We start from the raw sequence: 18,335 nt of genomic DNA on the forward strand, positions 1-18,335 counted from the left end.
AGCCTCTGTCACTTCAAACCCCCCCCCTGTCCCGTTCTCCGCACAGCGGTACTTACCTTGCTGTCTCCTCTCCTGTGGTGTCTCCTTCACACTGGCAGCGGCGATGGAGCAGCATACTTCCTGTTTCCGCTCTTGGGCGCAATGGGAGAAAGAAACAGGAAGGGACATCTAACTCAGGTCAGATGTCAATCAAATCTGAAGCACCGAGTAGCTTCCGCCCAGCGCCTGTAGTATATATTACTATAGCCGGGCGGAAGCTACTCGGCACTTCAGAAAACGCCGCAAGGCGAGCTAAACGCCCGCAAATGCAGCGCCACGTCTGCAATCTCGTAATTGCATAGATGTGGCACCTCCCATAAGTGCACTGTGTCCAGCGTCGCACTGTGTCCGAACACAGTGCACTTAAGGACCTTTTTTTTTCTTTTTTTTTGAAAGGGCCAGTAATAAAAAAATTTTTTTTTTTTTTACTTTTTTTTTTGTGGCTGCCTGGAGGGGGGGCGGTGCCCAGGCACCCCCTATGGATGGGCCGCCACCGATCTAAAGACTGGTATGATGAAATATTTTAACTTTTGTTTTTAGATTAGATACCCTTTTTACTGTTATTTTGCATGTATAAAGTATAGTGTGTTAAGGCAGACTGTTCATTTTAGATGGGCTACCACTGCAACACACTACAATACACACATGGCAGGGTAGATATAAATCAACAATTAAATTTTTTTTTTTTATTAATAAAAATGCTTTTGGAGTAAAAATATATCTAAAGATAGTTTTCTATTCAAGATACATTAATAATTTCGTTTATTCAGCATGAAGTTATGTAGCATGAGGCTGTATTTTCTGCAATATTTACATTTTTGTTAAACTAATTCAATGAATCCAAGCTCTGCAAGCTGAGATAACATGCACTGCATTGATGCATTCACACAATTTCACAGTAACCATGAGATAAAACAAAATTCGGGAATATTCCTTTATCCCATTGTTTTGGAAATCTATGTACACTACAAACTGTATGATTGAATCTATTCTGATATCGCTGTTTTCCTAACCTGACAGCTTATTATTCTAAATAGGAAACCTTCATTTTGTTTGCTAATATTAAAGATACAAACTATTAGCAAGAATAAATCCTTACATTTAAAGAGCACCTGTCATTTCAGATCCATCATGGCAGCGCCCGTTAGTGGGCATCCACTCATCTGCTGCCGCCACATCCCTCACTTTGTTGTGTCACTGCCGCATCACCAGCCATCCCATTAAAGTGAATGGAACTGTCGGTGAGTCAAAGGCCGGTCAGAGGAGGAGCCGCTGCGGGACAGAGATGACCTTTGCTCTTAAAAAATTATGATTTAAATCGAGTTGATTTAAATCAAATCCACCCTGACACATGGTTCCCACCAATTTACTGTGATGCACTGAAATGCATGGGTGTTAGATGCATTGGGATGAAATTTAAATTGCATATTACTTTCACAATGCAGAAGTGAGAAGACGACATTAAAAAAAAAAAAAAAAAAATCCTTTACATTTTTTTAAGTTTAGATTTAGAGTAGGGATAGGTTGGATCCATTGTCAAGTTTCTATTGATGTGTGTGTCCCCACCATAAACCATTGTACATGATCTCATAACCAAAGTCAACATACGACAAAGTGTGGGAAAATCCGAAAATGTTAAGTTGTAACCAGAGCAAGAGGTGACAAAATAACTTCCAAGGAGGATATCTTTTTCAGGGACAACTCTCATGGGAATGAGATGGGAATCCCATTCACATTGAAGAGATTTCTCTAGCCGGACACACACTATTAAAAAATAACCTGAATCCAACTTCCCTCAAACAATAGTTTAAAAAAAAAAAAAAAAAAATATGAATTTTGTCTTTTTTTCTTTAAACCTACCCAAAGTTTATCTTTAGGAAGAACTAGAGTTTTTGAAGCTTTTCCCAATGAAAGCAATTGAAGTTATTCAATCTGCCTTAATAAAAACACCACAAACTAAAAAGAATTAAAAAAAAAAAAAAAAAAAAAAATACACAACCCACAAAAAAAACAAAACAAATATAAGCTGAAGCGATTGTCAAACTTTTTCACTCAAGTCTCGCATGCAAAGCCCAAAGGTCTTATAAAATGTCAAGCCGAAACTAAAACACTGCTATAAATTGAGCTTACGTATATATTTTATATTGTGTTTATAGCAAATAGTTACGAAAGCCCTTGATTTAAAAGCAAAATATAAAATCCATAATAACTTCAACAGAACCACAACATAAATGCACATAAAATTGTTATTAAACACCACAAAACTTAAGGTGCTTGTCAAACTTAAAGCAGACTAATGCCTTGTACACACGTTCCGAATATCGTACGACCGTTCTCACTTAATAGTCGCAAGTAGAAGTTGAATAGCTAAATAAAGTCACGAAAATTTTCGTACGACAGACAAAAAAAACTGGAAGTGATGTCATGTGTTGTAATGTATTTGTATTGTATTTTCGGATGACTATACTGACTAAACAAAAATCGTACGATCTGGAATCGTACAAAGGAAAATTTTCGTGTGTGTCCAATCGCATAATATCTGATGAACGGTCGTGATCGGCTGTCGAAAATAGTGTACACACGATGCGAATATCGTACGATCCTTCCTCGGACGACTGTTTTCGAACGATATTTGGATCATGTGTATGGGCCATTAGGCTGGGTTCACAACTATGCGAATTAGATGCATCCAATTCGCATGACAGGAGATTGTGACTGGCTCTCTATGGAGCTGGTTCACATATCTCTGTTGAGGAGTGGCTTGCACAGGAGTGCTGTGCATCTTGGGCTCTGTTTCAGGGCTGAATTCAGGCAAAAATTCGTCCGATTTGTCCCTGAAATGGAGAACATGGATGCACCGGACCTCTGCTGCGAGCCGCATCTGTTGGAGGTGTGAACCCAGTTTCAAACTATGAAATAAATTTGAGATAAATCCACTCTCCCCCTAACTAAATGAAGGCCTTCAAATATCCACTTGTGAATACCACTTCCATACCAATACCTTGAACCTGCTATTTACTATTTAGCTTCTGCTCACAATTGCTCATACTACCTTTTTCCCACACTAGACTAGTCTTTCTACACCAAGGTGTACAAAGTGGGTAAAGTCTTTCCACACCACCTACTACCCACTTTGTAAACCTTTTGCTTGACTGTCCTCACCACACTTTTTTCTTTAGCCTACTTCTCTCTCTCCACACCATCACAAGCACCTTAAACTCATTCTTTATTATGCCTACAGAACACAATTACTCATCTGATTAGCTCAGGAGCAATCTCCTATGGGCTGGACGCTCACTTTCCTGAAACCTGGAACTTGAAGCTCCTGGCTCATTTTGAAATTGTTGACTATTTAAAGTGTAAAAAAAAAATGAGAAGGTGACCTCCGTGGGCGATAAGCTGTCACATAGTCGGTGCCTTGGTCTGGGGATTTTAAAATCCCACTTTTCTTCCTGGTCTTTCCTTAGAAATTCTGATGGATCAGAGCGATTGATTGGTTGCATGCTGGCATTGGCAAACGAAGTGTGTTTTGGGTGTGGTCCAAGGGGTCGTTCACACATGATGTTTTGGCGGGGGGGGGAGCATGCTGTAAAACCACTCCCAACTGTTCCCCCTCTGTAGCAGCCAGAGTTGTGTGGCCACGGCTGGAAGTATACCCCCAACTGAATGGAGCTCCAACCAACTCGCAACAGCATGCATTGCACAGTGATGCTGCATTTAGGGGGTTAAAACAGGGGTTGCGAAGGTGAGATATTGCCTCTTTACCACCTGTCAAATGCCTCTGAAAAGCAATCCCTAAAAAAGAAATTCTGATCATACAGGGCGGCACAGTGGTGTAGTGGGTAGCACTTTCACCTAGCAGTAAGAAGGGTCGCTGGTTCGAATCCCAACCACGACACTACCTGCCTGGAGTTTGCATGTTCTCCCTGTGCCTGTGTGGGTTTCCTCCGGGTACTCCGGTTTCCTCCCACACTCCAAAGACATGCTGTTAGGTTAATTGGATCCTGTCTAAATTGTCCCTAGTATATGAATGTGAGTTAGGGACCTTATATTGTAAGGTCCTTTAGGGTTAGGGACTGATGTGAATGTACAATATATATGTAAAGTTCTGCGTAAATTGACAGTCGAGAAAATACCTTCACTTTCCTGACCAAGCTCCTGCTGTGCCTATGTACAATAACAGATAGTGCTTCCTCAGCGGTAAAGTTGATTAGCGCTGAGGAAGTCCTGCTGGACGATACGCATGCGGGATTATCCCTTAGACGTCACTGCAGCCACCTTATCATTCACTGTCACCTTTTGATGTACATACACCCATTATCCTAGCACTGGGTATAGTGCTTCCTTTGTGAGTACCTGTCTTTTTAATAAATTATCTAAGTTTTAGCTATACAGAGAGTACTATATTATTCCTTTATATTTCATGTGATTACGGCGAAAACGTTTAAGCTATTAAATGAAAGAGGTGCCTGGCTTTCCATTCAAGATTTACCCCCGACCACCATTGGTGGTGAATGCCTGTGTGACCTTCCTGTTAGCTCAGGGGTCCATGTAGCAAGGTGAGCGGTTTGGCTAGCAAGTGATGTGAGCACGGATTAAGGAGCACTTCAGATTTTGCATGAAGCACCCTTTACCACCGTTGACGCTTCCGGCTTCTCTACTACATTTATATTTTTTCTGCACATTAATTTATATGGACATTTATCATTATTTATAGTTGTTAAATTTTCTCTTCAGCGCTGCACTATCTGTTATTGTAGATCTTGAAAGGACTTATATATTTGCCTTAAGTGTTCAGCAGCTTTAGTTCTTGTGAAGTTTTTTGCGCTGACTGTTTGTGTTTGATTAACTGTGCCTATGTACAGGTCGGCGCAGGAGCTCAATTTGAACCACACGACTTGGCACCCCTCGTGACCCGGTTGAGAAAGGCTGCTCTACATGCGACACATTTTGATAAAACACAGCAAAAGAGGTTAAAATTGGTTGGGAAACTTGAAGAAATTAGCACTTTTCCACAAAAAACTGAAATTGCAACTATACTGCACTATGCATCTGAACATTCCTCCTGCTGAAGACATTCTATGGGATTTTGTGTTCAAGATGTTCCTCTTGGCTTGTATGGAGAGAATGAGATGACCCACCTGTCTTATTAGTCATTTTTTACAAATTCAAGAGTTCAGCATTTGGCAAGAACAGCTCTAAAAACTCTCCAAAAGTATAAATATTACAACATAATATTGTCATGTGTGTTTTATATTACTTTGTATTTATTTAAAGGATTACTTAGTGTTTAATATTAAAAATTAAGAGATACAGTTTATCTGCATGCAGGCTAGTTTCATTACAATTTCAATTACTCAATCTATACAATTTATTTGACCCTCCAAAGTGCAACAGCTGTTTCGAGTTACAATCATGATACAAAAGTCCCAAGCAGTTTACGTGGAGCTCCACCCAAAAGGGGAAGTTCCCCTTTAAGCACTCCCTCCCCTGCAACATTTGGCATGTCATTTTTTTTTGGGGGGAGGTGGCCAATACCTAGTTTTGACAAGTACCCACTCCCCCTTCCGCTCAGCTCAACTATGATCTGAGCTGAAAGGGGTTGTAAAGGCAGAAGGCAGAATGCATTCTATGCATTAAGATAAAAATCCTTCAGTGTGCAGCAACCTCCCTCATACTTACCTGAGCCCATCTAGTTCCAGGAGTGTCTCGGCTGCCCGGGACTCCCCTCCTCTTTGGTTGAGACAGCAGTGCGGTGCCATTGGCTCCCGCTCCTGTCACAGTCAGACAGCTAATGAAGAGAGAAAGGGGGTGAGGCCGGGCTGGTGCACCAGACACAGGGAGCTGTGGCCCGGCTCTGGTGCCCCCATAGCCAGCTGCTTGCTGTGGGGGCACTGAACAGGAGGGAGGGGCCAGGATCATCAAAGAGGGACTCAGAAAGAGGAGGATCTGGGCTGCTCTATGCAAAACCATTACACAGAGCAGGTAAGTTTAATATGTTCGTTATTTTCCTCCCTGTAATCCTCTGGGACACATCACAGATACCAGAAGACTGCCAGACCATTCAGCAGGCACAGAGCAACTCACGCATGTGCAGTGCGCATCCGGCTGTGAAGCCACAAGCTGTCACAGTCGGGTGCCCACAGTTGAAATGCTGGGGAGAGGGAGAGAAGCAGCGGCTCGGGTGAGCACATCGCTGGATCATGGGACAGGCGAATGTGTCTTTATTAAGTCAGAAGCTGCACTTTTTGTAGCGGCTGACTTTTAATAAACATAAAAACGACTGGAGCTCCTCTTTGATTTCTAAAGATAAGAATCGATTGCTAACAGATAGAATACATGGCACACTATGGTGTAAGCTACACAACTAACTTGTAGAATTGACTAAGGCTACCCATATACATCAGTTAAATCTCATCTGGTTCCTGCTGAATCGGCTGATATTTGAGCTGTGGGTGACCCCGTTGGCCCCACCCAGTTTGACAACCTTTGACTGAAAAATTGAAGAAGATGGGTGAAAAACAGGACTCTGGGCTCCTCCTCTTCTCAGCGTGCCACCACTGGAAGCTGCTTCCTGTGGGGCTGTACCTGCGTGGCTCAATCCTGAGCTGGGCTGTGTACGTCTAGTAACACACACAGCATGGCCCAGCCCCGCCTCCATCCCAAACCCTCCCCCTGGTCTCTGCTCACAGGATTTTACTGACATCAGCAGGAGACAATGGCTCCTGCTCCTGCTTCTTATGTAAGCAGAGAGCAGCTGCAGATGAGCAAAGTCTTTTTTTTTAAGGTACTTTGGGAAGCGGCAGCTATGTGTCCAGCTGGCACTCTGCGGTAGTTGTGAATAGATCAGCAGTGGCGCCCCTTTTGTTGGACATAAAACTAAGATACCTTGTATACCATCCTTGTCACTGGGACTTGTATATACCTCAAACACAAGTTTTCTTAATGCCTTTCTTTATAACCTTTGAAATCAATAGCCTGGACTACTAACCCCTATGCCAGTAATGGCGAACCTTGGTACCACAGATGTTTTGGAACTACATTTCCCATGATGCTCATACTCTCTGCAGTGTAGTGGAGCATCATGGGAAATGTAGTTCCAAAAAATCTGGGGGGCCAAGGTTCACCATCACTGCCCTATGCGGTAGACTGAACTTGTGGCCTCTTGGTGAAGCTCTTCTGTCTGGCCTGTATGTCCGCCCGGCATGTGTCATTAGGCACCCAGTCCTGTGTCTGACTGCTCTGGCAGGAATGTGTAACACCTTAAGTGGCTCTCCTAAAGTCAATATATACTCATTCAACTCTATTGTATCATTCCCCTCCATCACCTGAAGAAGACAAGGCAAAACGCGTTGGATTCTGCATTTCCTCTCTCATGCGATATATTGCCCTGTGCACAGTGATTTCATGCCTACATATGAGTTCTAGATATAGCATTTCCTTGGGGAGGAGCTACTATGTCTATTGGGGGGGGGGGGAGCTTGTGTTATTACAATGAGTTGTGATAACAATTTCATGTTTTTAAAGGATGTCTATTATTTCGAATAGACATATTTTAAGCTATATATAGTAAAATTAACTTTTAAATTTATGATGTTGTATGGATAATTATTCTAAGAGAAGGTTTCGGCACTTATAAAAGGCCCAATCCTTTTTATTTTTGCATGTCTATTCTGACAGTTGCCTACAAAAAACTATATTGAACCACCTGCTCAATGTTGCACGCTCCTGCATATCGGCACTGTAGAAGACCCCCCCAACAGCCAACAGTGGATCAGATGCCTCCTGTCAAACTTGAGATGCTGAGTTAAATATGCCACGAAGGAAAGCATCCCAGCTGCAGCATGTATGTGTACCAGCCCCTCCGGCTGCCATGTCCACTTTTAGATGGATGGTGGGGGTTTAATAAGAAAGCGGATCAACTGCCCATTTTCACCACCCCCTGGCCACTCACGTTTTCATTTTTGTAGGGCCTAACTAAAAAGTGGGGATGGGGGACACGCTTTAGTGTCACAGGACTGGTATGGGACAAGAACATCAGGCTTTGATTTTTTTTAACTGCCCTGACTTCCTGTCCATGTGCCACGTGTTACCCCTCATTTATTTAATTTTCCTGGTGACACTGGGACAGGGAAGTGAAAGGATATTTCCACAATAAGGAAATGGACAGCAGCAAAAACTCAATAAAAGTTCCAAACAAAAAAAAAAAGTTTTGCCTGGAATTGGGATAGATAGAACAAACCCCTTCTATGACCCCTTGTGATGGGTAATGCCCCCTCATTGCCCCTTGTGATGGGTAGGTCCCTCTCATTGCTCCCTGTGATAAGTAGAGCCCCCTGTGATGGGCAATGTCCCCTCATTGCCCCCATGTGATAAGTAGTGCCCCCTCTAATAGGTAGCCCCCCCCCACATTGCCTCCTGGGATAGGTAGGTCCCTCTCATTGCTCCCTGTGATAAGTAGTGCCCCCTGTGATGGGTAATGTCCCCTCATCACCCCCATATAAGTAGTGCCCCCTGGGATGGGTAGGTGCCCCTCCTTGCCCCCTGGTCCCCCTTCTTGCCCCCTGAGATGGGTAGGTGCCCCTCCTTGCCCCCTGGTCCCCCTTCTTGCCCCCTGAGATGGGTAGGTGCCACTCCTTGCCCCTCTGGGATGGGTAGGTGCCCCTCTTAGCCCCAATGAGATGGGTAGGTGCCCCTCCTTGCCCCCCTGGGATGGGTAGGTGCTACTCCTTGCCCCCCTGGGACGGGTAGGTGCCCCTCCTTGCAACCCTGAGATGGGTAGGTGCCCCTCCTTGCCCCCCTGAGATTGGTAGGTGCCCCTCCTTGCCCCCCTGGGATGGGTAGGTGCCCCTCCTTGCCCCCCTGGGATGGGTAGGTCCCCCTCCTTGCCCCCCTGGGATGGGTAGGTCCCCCTCCTTGCCCCCCCTGAGATGGGTAGGTCCCCCTCCTTGCCCCCCCTGAGATGGGTAGGTCCCCCTCCTTGCCCCCCCTGAGATGGGTAGGTCCCCCTCCTTGCCCCCCCTGAGATGGGTAGGTCCCCCTCCTTGCCCCCCCTGAGATGGGTAGGTCCCCTTCCTTGCCCCCCCTGAGATGGGTAGGTCCCCCTCCTTGCCCCCCTGGGATGGGTAGGTCCCCCTCCTTGCCCCCCCTGAGATGGGTAGGTCCCCCTCCTTGCCCCCCCTGAGATGGGTAGGTCCCCCTCCTTGCCCCCCCTGAGATGGGTAGGTCCCCCTTCTTGCCCCCTGAGATGGGTAGGTCCCCCTCCTTGCCCCCCCTGAGATGGGTAGGTCCCCCTCCTTGCCCCCCTGGGATGGGTAGGTCCCCCTCCTTGCCCCCCCTGAGATGGGTAGGTCCCCCTCCTTGCCCCCCCTGAGATGGGTAGGTCCCCCTTCTTGCCCCCCCTGAGATGGGTAGGTCCCCCTCCTTGCCCCCCTGGGATGGGTAGGTCCCCCTCCTTGCCCCCCCTGAGATGGGTAGGTCCCCCTCCTTGCCCCCCCTGAGATGGGTAGGTCCCCCTCCTTGCCCCCCCTGAGATGGGTAGGTGCCCCTCTGAGATGGGTAGGTGCCCCTCCTTGCCCCCCTGAGATGGGTAGGTCCCCCTCCTTGCCCCCTGGGATGAGAAGTACCTCTCATGTAGAGAACTGACCTGAGCCGCCTTGGTGGAGACGGAGAGCAGCGCATGGCTGGAGTACCTGGTCTGTCCGTCCCCGCTCAGCCCCGCAGCCCGGCTCAGTACTTCCACCTGGCGGCTGAGTTTGTCCACCTGTTCCCGCAGCCTCCGGTTCTCGCTCTGCAGGTCGGTGACAGACCGGGAGAGGGGCCCCGCCAGGCGCAGCACGTCCTCAAGCTGCCTCTCCACCCCGCGCCTGAACTCCTCCATCTCGGCTTGGAGTCCCTGCACGGTCCCCCGGAGCGGACATTCCCTCTCCTCCTCCTCCGGAGCACCTCTGCTACACACCGGCCACATCGACACCTCCACCCCGGGATCCATGCTGGCGGCGATCGGGGCTTCCAACTGACTTCACTGAGCGGCAACCATCGTCCAGTCCGTGACCTTGTCCGGTGTGATTGTCAGCTCACTTCCGCTGTGTACAGGTGCACCGGACCGGTGTGTGGGGGAGGGACGGCCGCTCCACAGGTGACATCCACCGCTCAGAGGAATGTGATGGAGCTGTCACCGAGATGAGCCCGGGTCACTATGAGCGGCTCCTCCGCCGACACTCCGCTGGAAGGAGATGCTCAGGCGGGGGAGGGACCCAGGAGGAGGAGGAGGGGGAGAGGGACTTCTCCTGGGTTACCACCCCGGCCAAAAAAAAATATAATCCTTATCTACAGATACCGGGCTTCTGACTCCTACCTCCATACATAGGGGCTCACACCTCCCCTACTACCTCCATAGGGGCTCACACCTCCCCTACTACCTCCATAGGGGCTCACACCTCCCCTACTACTTCCATAGGGGCTCACACCACCCCTACTACCTTCATAGGGGCTCACACCTCCCCTACTACTTCCATAGGGGCTCACACCTCCCGTACTACCTCCATAGGGGCTCACACCTCCCCTACTACCTCCATAGGGGCTCACACCTCCCCTACTACTTCCATAGGGGCTCACACCTCCCCCTACTACCTCCATAGTGGCTCACACCTCCCCCTACCTCCATAGGGGCTCACACCTCCCCTACTACTTCCATAGGGGCTCACACCTCCCCCTACCTCCATAGGGGCTCACACCTCCCCCACTACCTCCATAGGGGCTCACACCTCCCCTACTACCTCCATAGGGGCTCACACCTCCCCTACTACTTCCATAGGGGCTCACACCACCCCTACTACCTTCATAGGGGCTCACACCTCCCCTACTACCTCCATAGGGGCTCACACCTCCCCTACTACCTCCATAGGGGCTCACACCTCCCCTACTACTTCCATAGGGGCTCACACCTCCCCCTACTACCTCCATAGTGGCTCACACCTCCCCCTACCTCCATAGGGGCTCACACCTCCCCTACTACTTCCATAGGGGCTCACACCTCCCCCTACCTCCATAGGGGCTCACACCTCCCCCACTACCTCCATAGGGGCTCACACCTCCCCTACTACCTCCATAGGGGCTCACACCTCCCCCTACTACCTCCATAGGGGCTCACACCTCCCCCTACTACCTCCATAGGTGCTCACACCTCCTCCTACCTCCATAGGTGCTCACACCTCCTCCTACCTCCATAGGGGCTCACACCTCCTCCTACCTCCATAGGGGCTCACACCTCCCCCCTACTACTACCTCCATAGGGGCTCACACCTTCTCCTACCTCCATAGGGGCTCACACCTCCCCCTACCTCCATAGGTGCTCACACCTCCTCCTACCTCCACAGGGGCTCACACCTCCCCCTACTACCTCCATAGGGGCTCACACGTCCCCCTACTACCTCCATAGGGGCTCACACCTCCCCCTACCTCCATAGGTGCTCACACCTCCTCCTACCTTCATAGGGGCTCACACCTCCACCCCTACTACCTCCATAGGGGCTCACACCTTCTCCTACCTCCATAGGGGCTCACACCTCCCCCTACCTCAATAGGTGCTCACACCTCCTCCTATCTATATAGGCGCTCACACCTCCTCCTATCTATATAGGCGCTCACACCTTCTCCTACCTCCATAGGTGCTCACACCTCCATAGGTGCTCACCCCTCCTCTTATCTACATAGGTGCTCACACCTCCCCCTAACTCCATAGGTGCTCAAACCACCCCCTACCGTCATAGGTGCTCACACCTCCCCCTACCGTCATAGGTGCTCACACCTCCCCCTACCGTCATAGGTGCTCATACCTCCTCCTTCCTCCATAGGTGCTCACACCTCCTCCTACCTCCACACCTCCTCCTACCTCCTGCACCTCCCCCTACCTCCATACGCGCTCACACCTCCCTCTACCTCTATAGGTGCTCACACCTCCTCTAATCTCCATAGATGCTCATACACCCTCCTGCCTTAATAGATACTCATACATACACCTACCTGCATAGATACTCATAAGTTCTCCAACTCCATGAATACTCATGCACCTTTTTACCTTCACAGGTACTCCCATGTCCTCCTACCTTCACAGGTACTCCCATGTCCTCCTACCTTCACAGGTACTCCCATGTCCTCCTACCTTCACAGGTACTCCCATGTCCTCCTACCTTCACAGGTACTCCCATGTCCTCCTGTCTTCACAGGTACTCGCGCATCCTCCTTTCTTCACAGGTACTTACTCACACATCCTCCTGTTTTCATAGCTACTTACGCATCCTCCTGTCTACACAGGTACTCACACATCCTCTTATCTTCACAGTTACTCACATGTCCTCTAACCTCCATCTGTGCTCATAAGCCCACCTGCCTTCAGAGGTACTCATACATCCTACTACCTCCATAGGTAATCATGCACCCTACTACCTTCACAGGCACTCACACATCCTCTTACCTTCTTAGGTACTAATGCATCCTTCTACCTTCATAGTTACTCATACCTCCTTCTGCCTTCATAGGTACTCATGCATCCTCCTACCTCCACGGGTGCTCATGCACCCTCCTACTTCCAAAGATGCTTATGCATTTTCCTACTTTTACACAGTAAGTGCCCATTCATCCTCCTACCTTCATAGGTGCTCATACATCCATCTACCTCCACAGGCACCCATGCACCCCCCTACCTTCACAGGTACTCACACACACTCCTACCCTCATAGGTAATCATACGCTCCCCTACCTTCACAAGTACTCACGTCAGACCTCAATAGGTGCTCAAATGCCCTCCTAGATACTCATACATTCTCCTATCACCATAGGTGCTCATAACTTTTCCTACCTCCATGAATACTCATGCTCCCTTCTGCCTTCATAGGTACTCAAACACCCCATACCTTCATAAGAGCTCACTGTCTGCAAGGAAGAAATGTACAGATAGCTGGGACTATCTGCAGACATAATGAAAAAAATATATGACATGTACAGAGGATGTGTGCAGTCATAACTTATTGACCTGCTCCCAGTGACACCTGTCTATGTCATTGGGATTGCAGTAGTACCTGTCAATCATTTACTCAGCACTGATAGGTAGAGGAAATGTAATAATGTACACAACCTAAAGTAGTAGCTGCATTGTAGCAGATCTCGCTGGTGGCAATGTAAACACATGCAGTGTCCTATGTCCCTTTGTTAAATGCAAGACATCAAGCCTCTATTACACATAACACCTCATGTATTTACAAACCTCTCTACTGTACCCATTACACCTCTTTCCTACACTCAGTGCCTTACCCCTCTGTATTACACAGTGTTTTTCATTTATGTTACATTCAGTGCTACTCATTGCCTCATGTCTTCCTGTTACACAGTGCTCCGTATCTCTGTATTACATGCAGTTTCCTATGTCTTTACATTACACACAATTTCCTACACTTCTTTATTATACTCGGTGCTTTACAGCTTTCTATTACTTGCAGTTGCTTTAATCCTTATCTCTACTACATCTGTATTCAGTAGCACACATTACTTCATGCCCTCCTATACCTCACAGTGACGTTTAGTTCTGTATTACAAGCATTACACACAGCATTTGTTATCTCTATTAGATTCAGTGCCACACATTCCCTCATATACAGTATGATAAGACAATTTTAAATGAAACCATACATTATTTATGCAAATAACATATGCCATCATATAAAAGTGAATCAAAACAATCCAAATAGTGATTTATACAATTATAGTGCAGTCCAAATGTCCCGCAAATGATTCTTCATAACCCAACAAATAATATGCGAACAGGAACACTTCATACAGTGCCTTGAAAAAGTATTCATACCCCTTGAAATGTTCCACATTTTTTCATGTTACAACCAAAAACGTAAATGTATTTTATTGGGGTTTTATGTGATAGACCAACACAAAGTAGCACATAATTGTGAAGTGGAAGGACAATGATAAATGGATTTCAAATTGTTTTACAAATCTGTGAAAAGTGTGGTGTACATTTGTATTCAGCCCCCCTGAGTCAATACTTTGTAGAACCACCTTTCACTGCAATTACAGCTGCAAGTCTTTTTGGGGATGTCTCTACCAGCTTTACACATCTAGAGAGGGAAATTTTTGCCCATTCTTCTTTGCACAATAGCTCAAGCTCTGTCAGATTGAATACTTGAAAAAAAGTGCCTTGAAAAATGAATACTTTATCAAGGCACTGTAATGCTCCGTACACACGGTCGGATTTTCCGATGGAAAATGTGTGATAGGACCTTGTTGTCGGAAATTCCGACCGTGTGTAGGCTCCATCACACATTTTCCATCGGATTTTCCGACACACAATGTTTGAGAGCAGGCTATAAAATTTTCCGACAACAAAATCCGTTGTCGGAATTTCCGATCGTGTGTACACAAATCCGACGGACAAAGTGCCACGCATGCTCAGAATAAATTAAGAGACGAAAGCTATTGGCTACTGCCCCATTTATAGTCCCAACGTATGTGTTTTACGTCACAGCGTTCAGAACGATCGGATTCTCCGACAACTTTGTGTGACCGTGTGTATGCAAGACAAGTTTGAGCCAACATCCGTCGGAAAAAATCCTAGGATTTTGTTGTCGGAATGTCCAATCAATGTCCGACCGTGTGTACAGGGCATTAGCCCTAAGCTCCCTAGTGAGATCACTCTCCACCACCAGTAACACTGTGGGCTCTTACCAAATATTTATACCTCAATAGTATAAGAGGTCTAACAGCACTTATAGATGAAATGGAAAAATTGGCCAACCATTCATCTACTCAGAATGTCCATCCTCATACAGCATCATACTGTGCAAGGGAATAAGCGCTCCACAAAAGTAAAGATAAAACTTCAAATTTATTTATAAAAACCACGACACCATCTGCCTGGAGTTTGCATGTTCTCCCTCTGCCTGTGTGGGTTTCCTCCAGGTACTCCGGTTTCCTCCCACACTCTAAAGACATGCTGGTAGGTTAATCGAATCCTGTCTAAATTGGCCCTAGTATGTATGAATGTGTGTTAGGGACCTTAGGTTGTAAGCTCATTGAGGGTAGGGACTGATGTGAATGTACAATGTATATGTAAAGCGCTGTGTAAATTGACGGCGCTATACAAGTACCTGAAATAAATAAAAAAATAAATCATAAAATAAATAAATACAAGAGTAAAACTTAGAAAGGTACAAGGACGCCTGTAAATAAAACACCATCTCATCACTGTCCCACCATCATCTGCAGGATGTGATTTAGTCAGATGCTATGCTCCACCCTACGCATTTCGTCAAAGTAACATCATCGGGGCTATCCGATGACATCACTTTTGAGTAAACCTTACTTAATTGTTAACAGTATTTTTTAACTGTAAATGTCCTGCCTAACAGCAGGCATCACAAGATTCTCATTTTTATGTTTCCTGATTGGATGGCTAAGGTCTACTAACTAAATAAACTAACAGTGCTGCGCTGTAAGTTGAAAAAATAATGATACCTTACACTGAACAAGTATAAATGCAATAGATATGACATAGAAAACTGTTACTATGCACACAATTAGCAAAACATGAAATGCAACAGCAAATTCAGATGTGAATAAGGTACTATAATAAAAACAAGCAAAAAGTGCTAATAAAGGTATAACATTCAATGACTCCAAAATTAAAGTCAATTCAAAGTGAAAAAATAAAAGATGAAAAGTGAATAATGAATAATGAAAAATAGTTCACCAAAAGTTGAAATCCTTAAGTGAAGATGAAGATACCCATGTGAAGGCACAATAGAAAGAACACTGGTCACTGGTTTGTGCAATCCACCACAAAGGTCTTAATTTCTGATGTATGCTCTCTGTTGGGAGTCTGTCTGTTTAAAGTGGATCTCTTCATTCAAATGGTGACGGAGTGTATACAGACCATTCATCCGATACAGCTGGACAAGGTTGAGGCATTACCTCACATATGCTTGGTTGACGCATTACAAACCAGTATATGAGTCCACAATTTCTGGTAAGCGTGCCCATTTTACTCCTTGGTGGTGGATTGCACAAACCAGTGTTTTTTCTATTGTGCCTTCACATGAGTATCTTCATCTTCACTTAAGGATTTCAACTTCTTGGAGGACTATTTTTTCATTATCCATTACTCACTTTTCATCTTTTATTTTTTCCCTTTGACTGGACTTTAATTTTGGAGTCATTGAATGTTATACATTTATTAGCATTTTTTGCTTTTTTGATCATAGCATGTTATTCGCATCTGAATTTGCTGTTGCATTTCATGTTTTGCTAATTGTGTGCATAGTAACAGTTTTTTACGGTATGTCACATCTATTGCATTCATACTTGTTTAGTGTACGGCAGGGGTCTCAAACTGGCAGCTCTCCAGCTGTTGCAAAACTACAAGTCCCATGAGGCATTGCAAGGCTGACAGTTACAAGCATGACTCCCTCGGGCAGAGGCATGATGGGGACTTGTAGTTCCGCAACAGCTGGAGGGCCACCAGTTTGTGACCCCTGGTGTACAGTATCATTATTTGTTTCACTTTACAGCGCTGCACTATTATTTTATTTATTTGTTTAAATGATTTGTCCAAGTGAGTGTCAGCTGCTTTTCATCATCTCAGAGCGCAGTTTCCCATTTTCCAAGGTCTACTAACTGCCATGCCGCTGTCCAGTAAGATTGCTTTTCCTGACCACTAGTAATCTCATTAGACATCAGAATATCTCTTGGAGGGGCTTAAGCCTAGTACACACTCAGGAGGAGCCGCTGTAATAACAATCCGATGTTAGTACAGCAATCTCCCCCGCTGAGCTATTGTGTTCTGACAGGGGGATGTCCCCCCCCCCCCCCGCCAGAATACACCACTCAGCACTAATCGGAATGTATTCGGCAGACCTTTTTCGGCTTCTGTCAGACCAGCTGCTATACACATGGGCCAAAAGTCGGCTGGTTTCTATTGAACCAGCTGATGCTCTCCAATATTTGGCCAGTGTGTACGGCCCTTTAGCCATGAGGTCAGAAGAAGTCAGATCCTAGTAAGAAAATAAAATCAGACAGAAGCACAAAAAGGGGTCATAAAGGTAACAACAGGCATCTTGACACCTAAATGCAACACAAATATAGGGTTAAAAGCACCCAAAGACACAATAGACTTGGTAAACCTACACTACGTATACGAACTGACCATGGCTTCTAGCGGTGGCTACTTGACTAAGAATAAAAACAAATGGTTACCAGGGGAACGGTGGTCTGGAGCCGCAAAATTTTTTTAACAAAGCTGTAACTCAGTTGGTAAAGTCGTGATATAGTAACGAGTTAGACTTCAATAGTCCACACACTGTTTGAATATGGGTTATATAATGCTCAACCATGGCATTTCCCCCAGGCAACAAAAGAGATCCCAATAAGGGTTCCTGGGGAAAGCTATAAAGTTACAATATGAATATGTGAAAACCTATATTTTCTGCATAACTCTCAAAATAGAATTTCCTGTTAGCAGATCCACAAATATGTTTATGTTCACTGATCAACATGCGATTCTATGTGGTCAAGTACAATGTATACATTGTCTTTATATGTATCTGATGTAAAACAATAAAAATCTATTGATGAAAAAAAAAAAAAAAGCACCCAAAGATATAATATGACAGATACCTGATCTAATTTTGGCAAGTTCGGTCAATGGTCTTTTGTATGTGGGGAATTCCAAACACCTGCCATGTAAAGCCTTGGAAAATACAGAGAGTTCACCTCCAGAGGTGTCTGGTAGAGCCTGCCACTTTCTCTTATTATCTAATATACATTTGGCTGAGTTTAGTATGATTGTTTATGGAACTTTCAGCAAACAAAACAGCATAACAAAGCCCAAAGGTAGTCAAATCTTTGGTTCTTATTCAGCCGGTACCACTACCTAACTTCTTTGGCTAGTCTTTAGACAACAAAACCAAATTAACCATAGGTTTTGCTGTATTATATGAGACTAGATTAATATATAATTTGGAGGTGTTATTCGAGTCCTTGGGGTCATATAACATTATATTGTTTTCTTTTCTTTTTTAATATATGTTTGTAAACCATGATTTTAACTCTATCCAATTAAAAACTTCAATTTATTTTTACAAATTCTACGTGTGTGCCTATAAAGTACATTTTCCAATTTCCAATCTTTTTTCCAAACAAAACCCAATTAACCATAGGTTTTGCCGTATTATATGTGGCTAGTAAGGACAAGTTGCGTCTTTGTAGTAATTAGGGATCCAAGTTTAAAAATA

The 18,335-nt window shown here is 45.5% G+C and overlaps 1 protein-coding gene across 2 annotated transcripts in view; it reads right to left on the reverse strand.

Moving 5' to 3' along the window:
• Positions 1 to 10,298, reverse strand: part of LOC141128938 (smoothelin-like protein 2) — a 153,404-nt gene extending 143,106 nt beyond the window's left edge. The window contains exon 1 of one of the 2 annotated variants that reach the window (XM_073616598.1): positions 9,686 to 10,298. In XM_073616598.1, the coding sequence (XP_073472699.1) occupies positions 9,686 to 10,030 (345 nt within the window). In that variant the 5' untranslated portion in view covers positions 10,031 to 10,298. The remainder of the gene's footprint in view (positions 1 to 9,685) is intronic. The other variant, XM_073616597.1, reaches the window with a different exon arrangement.
• Positions 10,299 to 18,335: the final 8,037 nt, after the last annotated feature.

The sequence above is a fragment of the Aquarana catesbeiana genome, linkage group LG02 (genome assembly GCF_042186555.1).
Source record: "Aquarana catesbeiana isolate 2022-GZ linkage group LG02, ASM4218655v1, whole genome shotgun sequence".
NCBI classification, from domain to species: Eukaryota; Metazoa; Chordata; class Amphibia; order Anura; family Ranidae; genus Aquarana; species Aquarana catesbeiana.